Here is an 11,978-nt window from a genome sequence, read left to right as displayed (position 1 = left end):
TTGGTATTTTATGTTTTAATATATTTGTATTGTTAGTTTTTTTTTTATATAATTTTATTAAAAAATCATATGTGGCATTTTATTTGTTAATATAATTAGCAAAAACATGTTAGATTTGTCACTTGTATTTTTATAAATTTAGAAATTACAATTAATGATTCGAATTCATGATCTCAAAACAATAATTTATTTATCTTTAATATGAAGTGTGATGAATAGATATTAAAATGTCATACACTTTATTTGTGGAAAATTAGAACTATCACTAAAAAAAATAGTGCAATATAAGCTTAATATAACATAATATTCAATTAAGAAAAAATTAAAATAACAATTAAAAAACAAATTTAAAGAATTACACATAATTTTAACTCTCTAAAATTATTTTATTTAGAAAAGTATTTATACATTCTACATTCTTAACTCATTTCTCACTAAAAAGAAATAAATTCAAATAAAAAATGCATGGCACATAGTAGTTAACACAAACATATTTTATATATTTAGAAAAGTACTTACATGAGTGTTGAAGAAAAGGGGAATAAATACTATCATATCTATATGACACCTCATAACTTATAATTTTAACCTTAAAAGTACACAAAGAAAAAGACATTAAGCAAATAAAAAAAAAAATTTTTAAAATAATTATACTACATACTATTAATATTCGTTTCGTTTCACTTAGTAACCAATATATCTGATGTGCGCTTCATTGAATAACCGATATATTTGATCTGCATTGTATCCATATAGCTGTCTGCATTGTATCCACATTTCTATTGACAACCTTGTAATATTAAGAGGCAGCAATCCTTTCATAATTTCCAAGCCTATTATCAGCCAACCTTGAACCATAAGTTGAACTCTTGTACTCAAACCATGTAAATTCCTTATACAAGCTTTCTTTTCCTTTCATGAGTGAAGGCAATGGTGCTATTTTCTCACTCAAAGGTGGTCCACAAAAGTAAATCATTGACAGCCTTGGGTCTATCCCATTTGCCAAAACTCTATGTCTCACACTTTTGAACCTTCCATTAGTCATAACCTTTGTTCATGCACCAAACAAACCAAGAAAAAAAAACCCAAGTTAGAAATAAAGATAATTGCATTAAAATCAAGAGACAAATCATTCCTTTTGAATATATAATATTCTATTCTCACCTTCCATAATATTTTCTCTTTTAATTTTTTTCAATACATTAATTAAAATATTTTTTATCTAAACATAGTAAATTTCAACCCCAAATAGAATATGGTCAATGTCAAAAGACAATCCAACTAAGCCTATGTTCGCTTTCGCGTGCAAATCAGACTGAAAAAACACGTGTCTCTGACCAATGCTCTAAATAGAAATTTCTTTTTTTTTTTTACGTTTTCTTTACATACTGACGGAAGAAATATCTCTTAAATAGGTTTTCAGACGCTAAATTTTTGTGAATAAGGAATTTTATTTAGTGGAATAAAAATTAGTAATTGTTGTATAAATTTTTATTATTATGCATATGTAATCAAAGTATGATGATAAATTTGTGTTGTACCTGAAGAGAATCACCAACATTGATAAAGAATGAGCTATGATCAGGTGGGACTGAAATCCAGCTTCCATCTCTAAGAGAAATTTGAAAACCTGAAGTATTGTTTGACCTCAAAATTGAAATAATTTGAGGGTCAGTGTGTTCTCCAAATCCAATCAAATTCTCACCACTATTTATAGCTAACTCAGGACAAGCAGGGTAATGATTAACCCTAAAAACACAATCACTCTCTTCATCATTCACAAGCTTGCTAAACACATTCTTTGGTTGTATCTTTAACCCCTCAGCCATCAAATCAAGTATCTCACATGCCATTTTCCTCATTGCACTCTTATAATCTTTCAACAAACACCTACAAAAAAAAATATTCATAAATTTAGTTCAAGTCGAATTATGAACTACTAGCGTCAATAACATCTTTTTTAATCCGATTTTATTTATTTATCAGAGTAGGAATCAATAACGTTAAAATATACAATTTTTTAGACAGACTTTACTTATCTTCCGACCGAATTTTAGATTATCAGCAGCGTCGATGTAACAGACTCAGACTCAGTGGTTAAAATAAAAATATATATAATTTTTTTAGTACCGAAATTTGTCAATGTCTTTGCCATGAAGAGAGAAATTATGTTCTTGATTGGTGGTGAGGAGAAGATATTCAATCCAACCAACATCACCATTGAGACCAATACGTTTGTTACCATAGCCAAAAGGGTTAGCAGGCCCTGCTTTATCCTTCTCTGTTTGAGGGAGAGAGAAGAATTTGAAGGCCTCAGATTCCAATTGGGCCATAGCTTCCAAAGGGATTCCATGGTTTATGACTTTGAAGAATCCAAAATCTTCACAAGCTTTCACTATGAGGCTCATTGCATCTGGATTTGATAGGTCTACAAGAGGGATTGATGAGGAAAATGTGGTTGGCATGTTGTTTCTAACGTAGGTGTATTGTTCTGAGGATGGTTTGGATAGTAACACCATTTGAGGTTGTTTTTTGAGGATGTTTTTTGAGGTTGTTTTTTTTTGAGGTTGTTTTTGGAAGAAAGTGAAAGAGAAGAAGAGGAGAAAGATGGAGAAGATTTTGGTGAGTCAATGAATGAAAGAGAAGAGTTTGTTGGGTATTTATACACAAAATTGGTGGGGTAGAGTGAGAAAGGTACAGAGAAAAAAAGAAGAAATTAATGATGATTTTGGGGAAAACTCAAATCTTAAGTTGAAAAAATGGGACACTAGAATAGTTTATTGAGGTTAGGGATGGCAATGGATACCCATGGGTACGGATACTAGTCTCCCGCTACCCATCCATTTAATAAAAATGATATCCATATCCGCTCCATATCCGTGTGGATATCTGCCGGGTGGGTATCCGTGATATTTTAAATATCCGTGGGTATTTACGGATACCCATGGATACTTTTTTTAATTGAAATTTACTAATTTTTTATATATTGAATAAAAACTTATCTTTTTATTAATAGAAAAGTATGTATTATACAATCACTATATTAAATTCAAAAGCATCTCATAATGAATATTGACGTAGAATGTGAGAAAATGTTAAAAGAATATTTAAATATACTAATTGATATTAAAAAGATATTCAAGTATACTAATTTTAAAGAAATATTTAAGTAATTTTAATCACTATTAACGGATATGGATACCCGCGGGTATGGATACCATTAAATCCATATCCGTACCCGTAAGTAAACGGATAACTAAATATCCGTTTATCATACCCGTGGATACCCATTAAGCTATCCAACCCGTACCCGTGACGGATTTTATCCGCGGATACCCGTGGGTATGGGTTTTTTTGCCATCCCTAATTGAGGTTGACACTTTTTACGGTATAAATGAAATAAAAATATTATTAGAATTTTACTATAAAATAAAGTCTATAATCAAATAAACTTTGTAAATCGGTAAGAATATTCAATAATATAGGAAATTTTATAAATATAAATTAACGGTAATATTCTGTTTATTTATTTTTAAAAGATAAAATTTTAATTATTAAATTATTAAAATTTAACTAAAAAAACATACAAAAACATCTTATTTAATTATGATTTAATATGCTTTGAATTAATTATTGTTACTATAAAATAAAGTCTATAATAAAAATTATCATAGGATTAATTTTTGTTACTATAAAATAAAGTCTATAATAAAAAATTATCATAGAATTAATTATTGTTACTATAAAATAAAGTCTATTATTATTATTTAATTATTACTATCTAGCATTTTAATCGCGCATCAATTCTCCAATAAATTTTCGATGTTGTCAACTTCCTCTTTTGAATTAACGATCTTTCAATTGAATAAATTATTGTTTCCCTCCGAGCTAATCCACCAACATGTTGATTACCATAATAAATGTGATACTTTATTTATTTTTTATCCTCTTTCACAATAAATTTGAATGATAATATGTTTTTCACCTCCTCATCTCTAAAACGCTCAATTTCAACCAAACCAAATGAAGATAAAGCTCTAAATGTCTTTCACAATGAAAAAAAAAAAGATCACGAGTTTCAAAATCATTAGAATAAAACACTTAACATTGTTGGTGAACAAGCTAACTTTTGACGGAATTGATGTTTGTCATAGTCTATTAACTGCACAAAAGAGTATGTTATCTAGATAAACTTCAATTCGCTTACTACACAACTCTGAGTAGCAAATTTTGAGTGATAAACATTGCTGCAAGTGTGACAAGGAGTTTAAGCGATCAATCTCACGCTTGATTTATCATTGTTTGTATTAGTATATCAGTAAAGGGCCTTCAAGGCGCGATGAGGAGACAAAGGATGTAGCATTTCACCCATAAGATCTCCCTAGTCTCTCGCTTCCTAGATCAATCACCCGTTTATTAGATATAACACCCCTTCCTTAAGTACATCGCCCATTTCTCAGATAACTCGTTCAAGGTGGGAAAACGTGGGAAGTGATGTGCCCTTAGTCCATAATGATATAGAAGAAGTCAAGCTAAAGCTAACCATGCTCCCTTGAATAATAAAGGATCAGTTATCCCACTCCCCCGCTCTTTGAAGCAGTTGTTACCTCTTGGGAATCTAAGATACATGCCTAAGAGTTCCTATAAATATCTCAACCCTAAGCGTGAAAAGGGAAGAATATAATATTCACGTAACTTCTGGATACATAAAGCTTCTCACCTCCGTACGTTATAACATACCTTAAAGCTTCTTGTAACACCCTTCTAAACCCCGCGGTAATTTAAATAAATATATCAGAGTAAAAACATAAACACAAGGGTGTCACAGTTATTTAAAATAAATAAACCAATCATGGTCAAGTCATGCTTTATTAGGAAACGATTTACCAAAAACACAATTATGTTTATCACAGCGAAATAAGAAACATCATTAACATAACCAAATGGAAACATAATCCAACACCAAATAAAATAGATAACTCTCATAAATCTCTATAACTATCGTCCCCCAGTGTTACAAGATCAGAGCATGACCGACACGACCCAACATAAACGGATAAACCCTACGAGTCATCCTCACCAAGTACTAATGCCGCTACTTCTCAAATCTGAAAAATGTCAACAAGTAAGGGTGAGTCTCATTCTCAATTAATCAATGTTATGCATTCATAAGCAACAAAACATCAAGTATATCATTCACCCAATTTGTCATATATTCAGATTCGCATCTATTATTCATCAATTCACACAATAATAGATTATAACACAGAACACATAAATCCATACAATCATGTTATGACAAAATGCATATGACACAACCGACACTATGCATGTGGTACCAATAAACCGTGGAATCAATCCACCTAACCGATCTACGCCTCATCGAGATACGGCCCACCGACACAATTTCCACACAATGGGAAATATGTCCACCAACGATCCAAACATCACCGAGATCCATCATCAAATGCATATGAATGAATGTACACATATACCATACTTAAAAACATCACCGATCCGATGCACCACATCGTCTCATCATAACTCACCATTTTCATCACCGAATAAGTATGTACACGCTGCACAATCATTCAATTATTCACATATATTTACATCAAATATATCATTCAATCATCACCGTCATATTATCACAAAAATCATGATAATAGTCACTACAAATCTATCACCGCATCAACACATTGTCACATTCAAAAATATATGCACACAATGTTACATTCAATCATACATGTCCACATATAACATATAATCATCACATTAATAATAATAACGGTTCATTCACCATCACACTAAAACATTGTCATGTTTACACAATTCCACATACCAACAATGTATATCACCGAAGCAATTAAATAATCTTTTAAAAATAATTCGGGTCACCACCCATCTCACCAATTCATCATATAAAATATTTAATTTGCTTCACAACGCCCCCAAACGGCACTAAGAAAGGATACACGGATCAAAAGATACGCTATTTCTAAGTTTGGAAAATGTTCTGCCCAGCAAGGTCCGCTCAGCGGAGCACCAGCGGGACTAGGCAGAAGCGAACTATGTTGGAACCTCCGCTCAGCGGACCCCCCTCCGCTCAGCGGGCCTACGATTTCAGCAATTCTCAGGTCTGCGACAGACATACGATTTCGCCTTCCTTTCACCCAAAATTCATTCCGAACATCATATAAAGGTATAAAAACACAGTAGACATCATCACACATCATCAAACATCATTAAAACACATTTTCCAATCATAATTTCATGCAATATCATCAATCTCCCTAAACCCAACAATCCCAATCCCAATATACTCAATCGAATCGAATCACATATCAATCTATTCTATTACCTATAATCACATAATAGAAATTAACCAGAAGAGTCCCCCCTTACCTTAATTCACGGTTGGATTCTATTTCTCTTTGCATTCTCTCTACATATTCCTCCATGTTCTTCGTGCCCTAGCTCTCTCCTTCTGCCTCTTCTCAAAACTTCGATCGTACAGAATGAATCCCTCTTTCCTCTTTTCTCTTTTTACCCCTAGGACCCCTAATATGGTCTTCCCATATTGCCCTCACTTACTCTTCACAAATGACCACTCTTACCCTTAATATCTCTAACACTGATATTATTTTATTTTACTAATTAAAATAATTCCACTTATTATTCTAATTATTCTAAAATATGCCAAAATTCATCAATACACCTAAGCATCACGCAAATCACCACGACATCAGATGAATCACCAAGGCATCATATAAGTCATCATAATCTCAAACATCTCAGATCATCACCAACCATAATACATTTTCAATACTTCACAATGACTCATAGATTCATGCTAAAATAATTAAATAAATAATTAGTCTAGAATTTGGGGTGTTACACTTCTCACCTCCCTACGTGAGTTAACTCTAAACCTTATAACATACCTTAAAGCCTTTGACAGCTCTTAGTCACTAGGGGTTGTCACATATTGTACTTTTAGCCAATACAATTGTGCCCATCGTATGGCTTGATAAAACTGACCTAGGCCACACTCATTGTTACCCATAATTTGATTTAATAATCTCCTTACGAGGATGTTTAAGCAAAACTCCAAAATTAGTGTCAATACCATCACCGATGATTTCTCTAGCACAGGAAAATCTAGTTCCTCCCGAAGAAAGTAAGTCAAACATGTTTTAATAGCAAACATTGTACCAGTTAAAATTACCAAAACCCCAAGGAGAGAACGAGAATCTAGAATCATCTTCTCAAATGAAATCTTAATTGGTGTTCTTCCCCATAATAATGACCCCATGGTTATCAAGGTCCAATATGAAAATTGGGTTTTGAAGCGAGTATTGATCGACCCTGATAGATTAATAGATGTCTTATTTCAGAATGCTTTCCAGAGGCTCTGGCTTGACCGGGACAACATCAAATCATTTCAAGGTTCTCGAGTTGGTCTGTCAGAAGAACATGTACAAGTAAATGACCACATAACACTTGAAACACTGTTCGGCCCAGAGGCAAGCTACAAAATGATTAAAGTAAACTATCTTGTGGTAGACGTTTTTGTCTCCCTACAATGCCATACTGCGGAGACCTGTCCTCAACTTACAAGGGATCATCCTGTACACCCTTCATTTGAGCCTTAAATACCAATTACTTGATAAAAGAGTTGGTTTAGTTTAGGGGGGGCCAGAAGACTGCCTCAGAGTGCTTTAGAGTAGCTTGGAAATGAGGAGGAAGCATGTCGCCCAGGCCCCCGACCGTTATCCAAATTCACTTGACACATATGTATCAAATTGGGACCCTAGATTAGGAACCAAAATGAAAGGTCCAATCGAATAAAAGATTTAAAAGATGTCCAGATTGGCCCCTTAGACCACAAAGTCACCAATCCAGACACCTTTTTATCTGAATCTCAAAAGGAGGATTTAGTCGCCCTGCTCACAAGTTACATCAATTTGTTTGTCTAGGATTTATCTGAATCTCAAAATGATGCATGTATCAAAGATTTGTATCCGGTAGATGGATCCTTAAGATACAAATTCTGAGTTTCATGGATGCCTACTTCGTATACAACCAGATCAAAATGGATCATGTGGACGCGCCCAAGACATCATTCATGTCTAATCATGGTAACTATTATAACACCATAAAACCCCATGATTCTTATTAAATTAAAATCACGTGAATAATATGCGTCTTTCCTCAACTCAGCAGCTACTGCTCACTACCTGTATTTGTAACATAGGCATAACGAGCCACACAAAAACAAAAAACGGGTGGAAATATATTTACAGAAGTTATTGGTGTATCAAACAACAATGATAACATACACGACATAACTTAAAATCATACATAATAATTCTCATCAACAAATAATTATAGTACAAATATGAAATAGTATGCAATCCCCCTCCAAATGCATGTGGTACCAAGTGTTTTGGATGTTCGATTTATGGTATGGAATTATCCGCGTCTCTAGCTTCTCTCTAAAATTGTGTTCTCTCTGAACAATGAGACTGTCACCGGTTCTCTCTAAACACTTGAACTCGACTACCTATCTCCGATATACATGAATGCATGAACATGACAATAACATTCAAATTAAAAATCAACATCAATTATTATTCAATCTCATATTCGACAACAACAATAAGCGTACTCAAAACAAGGTTCTCTCTGAACCACAATTTTACTAATGCAAGTCCAACACAGTAGTTCTCTCTGAACAATTCAACTCATACTGAAAAAGGTTTCTCTCATAAACCACAACTCAACAATATAATTACAACTCATTAATTATATTAACAACCAATAACAGAGTAAAATTATATTATTACTCAGCAAATCAATTTACACAACACTCAAATTACTCAACAACTGATAAAAATACTCAAAACATATCAACACATTATTATTTATTTATATTTGCTCACAAGTCGTCAAAAGGGTGACAATCTTTGTCTTTAACTTTACAGAGTTCTCAAGGCAAACTCTAAGCAATTCTATAACAATCTTCACAACTCTAAATGATTCTAAAGTACTCAATTGACAACTCAAAAGTAACTCTAAAATATGTCAATTAAATCCAAGTAACCAATAAACAACAACTCTGACTCAAAATGATATTTTATTATAAATTAATAATCTTCTTAATTCTATCGACAACTCTAACATAACTTAAGCCACCTCTAAATGCATGTAGGACACTCAACAAAAGTTTTACCTGAGAGACTCAGTTAAAGTCTTGCTAGAGGGACTTAACTTAAGACTTTCCAGAGGAACTCAACAAAAGTCTCGCCTGAGGAACTCAACTAAAGTCTCGCTAGAGGGATTCAACTTAAGCCTTGTTAGTGGGACTCAACTTAAGTCTCGTCAGAGGACTGAACTAAAGTCTTGGTAGAAGGATTCAATTGAAGTCTCACCAGATATACTCAAATTAAGTTTCACTAGAGGGACTCAACTAAAGTCTCACTTGAGGGGCTCAACTAAAGTCTTGCCAGAGGGATTCAACTTAAGTCCCGTCAGAGGGATTCAACTAAAGCCTCGCAAGATGGACTTAACTTAAGTCTTTCCAGAGGGATTCAACTTACGTCTTGGCAGAGGGAAATCAATTACAATCTCTCTAGAGGGTTTCAACTTAAGTCTCGTCAGAGTGACTCAACTTATGTCTCGTTATAGGGACTCAACTAAAGTATCGCTAGAGGGACTCGACTTAAGTCTCGTCAAAATAACTCAACTTAAGTATCACCAAATGGAATCAACTTAATCTCACCTAGATTACTCAATTTAAGATTCCATCTGAACGATCCCAAATGAAAGATAATGAAACTAAATCATTTCGCCCTTTTCAAACCTTTGTGCTTGAGAGACTATGTATTTGTATATTAGTAAAAGGACAACAAGGGAGTGATGAGGAGGCAAATGATGTATCATATCTCCCATAGCATCTCCCTTGTTGCCAGTTTCCTAGATTGATCATTCGTTTATTGGATATGACGCTGCTTTCTCAAATACGTCACACATTTCTCAAATAACTCGCCTGAAGTCGGAAAACATGAGAAGTGATGTACCCTTAGTCCACAACGATATAAAAGAAGTCAAGAGGAAGTTAACAACACTCCTTTGAATAATAGGGAATTAGTTACCCCACTCCCCTGTTCTTGGAAGGGGTTGTTACTTCCTAGGAATATGAGATCCAGGCCAAGGAGTTCCTATAAATATTTCAATCCTAAGGGTGAAAGGAGGAGAATCTAATATTCATGGAAATACTAGATACACAGAGCTTATTATCACCTTCATACGTGAGTTAGCTCTAAGCTCTATAACATATATTAAAGCCTCCAACAACCCTTAATCACTAGGGGTTGTCTCGTATTGCACTTTTACCCAATATAATGTTTATATAATGTACGAGATTATATGAGCATACTCATAAACTTCTATGGTCTCTAAAAATCGAAGAAGGTTAAACATGTGTCCGAACTAAAATAAATCGCAAATGATAAGAGTTGAGAAAACACATTTTTAAATAAATATCAAATTGAGACTCAATTGGAATCAGAAATCACACCTTTAATGTATTGTAAAATCATTGAAGTTTCCCACCTCCGGGTTCACCAAATGGATGCCGTAAAAACATAACACTTAATAGCACTTAGAGGAGAACAAGATCTTTTTGAAACAGAAATGGACAAGATCAATTATAATCAAAGATTGACGAAATCGACCAGAGTCGAAAATAAACAAGATCAACTCGAAGACGAGTGAGGTTGAAATCAATCAAAGAAGATAAAAAATATGAAGTGAGAAAAAGATATACCCAAATATGGGAAATAGAAAGAAAACATTTCTACGATATAATTTAGTTTTTTTAATATTATTTATAGTGTTACATAAAATATTTTAGATATTTCATCCTTTCATTATCATTATTTTTATATATTAAAATTTTGAAATATCATTTTAAAATAGTTTTTCATAAACTTTTTGAGATATTTTTAAAAAAAATTAAGTGACGTTGATTATGTTTTAATTTCAAATAATATATTTTTATGTTATTGAATATAAAAATTACATTTTTTATTTTATAAAAAATGGGTTTTCATAAAAATGGGTTTAAAAATTCAAAAACATTTTTTTAAAGTTAAAAATTATATTTTTTATTTTATAAAAAATGAGTTTTCATAAAAATGAGTTTAAAAATTCAAAAACATTTTTTTAAAGTTAAAAGAAACTGATCTCATATATATTTTAATTATGGTTCACATTTTTTAATGGTATATGGCCATCACAATCTAAGAAATATAAGTCTAGTCATCACCTACCTAAGCATTATTATTTACTTGGATTTCCTTCCACTAAAATATACATGACAACTTTATTATTACATTGAATTGAAAGGAACTCATCACATCAATTAGATTCCTCTAATAAGAAGTTCATTATGTTTTTGTTTTCCATTTCTTTCATTTTTTGGATGTTATCTTTATTTCTCTGTTCAAAATGGGGCTTAGTGCTTATCCTAAATAGGTTTAAATAATTTCATTTTCTTTTTTGTAGTAACATAACAAAAATAGAAATGATAGAAATTTAGTATATGAGGGATGATCAACAACTACCATGCATGAATCTATTATTTTTTATGAAGCAATTCAGTGTATGGTCTTGAATTAATAATGAATCACAACTATATAACATGCATGAAAACATTCTAATTGTAGTAAAAAGCAAGAAACTCTATTTCTCACATTGTTTATTTCTAAAATATATATTTGTTTAATTTTTAATTTTTATAAAAAAAATTGATTCATTTGAATGTGGCAGAACCATTCGATATGCCTGTCACTTTCTTATGCTATTGTTTACAAAAATATTTTCTAAAAGGCATCTCTCTCCTACTAATTTCTGACACATAATTCTACAAATTTGATATAATTAGAAATTTTATATATCCTGCCAAGTACAAT

The 11,978-nt window shown here is 32.3% G+C and overlaps 1 protein-coding gene across 1 annotated transcript; it reads right to left on the bottom strand.

The window, feature by feature from the left end:
- Positions 1-479: 479 nt before the first annotated feature.
- Positions 480-2,644, bottom strand: LOC131594580 (gibberellin 2-beta-dioxygenase 1). The gene is made up of 3 exons (XM_058866754.1): positions 2,131-2,644; positions 1,542-1,890; positions 480-1,048 (listed from the first exon to the last, which is right to left on the bottom strand). The coding sequence occupies exons 1-3, from the start codon at positions 2,517-2,519 to the stop codon at positions 800-802; spliced, it is 987 nt and encodes a 328-aa protein (XP_058722737.1). The 5' UTR covers positions 2,520-2,644; the 3' UTR covers positions 480-799.
- Between the last annotated feature and the right edge of the window lie 9,334 nt (positions 2,645-11,978).

The sequence above is a fragment of the Vicia villosa genome, linkage group LG4 (genome assembly GCF_029867415.1).
Source record: "Vicia villosa cultivar HV-30 ecotype Madison, WI linkage group LG4, Vvil1.0, whole genome shotgun sequence".
In the NCBI taxonomy this organism is placed as follows: domain Eukaryota; kingdom Viridiplantae; phylum Streptophyta; class Magnoliopsida; order Fabales; family Fabaceae; genus Vicia; species Vicia villosa.
Note: the sequence above shows the minus strand (reverse complement) of the source record. Positions and strands in the feature narration are given on the sequence as shown.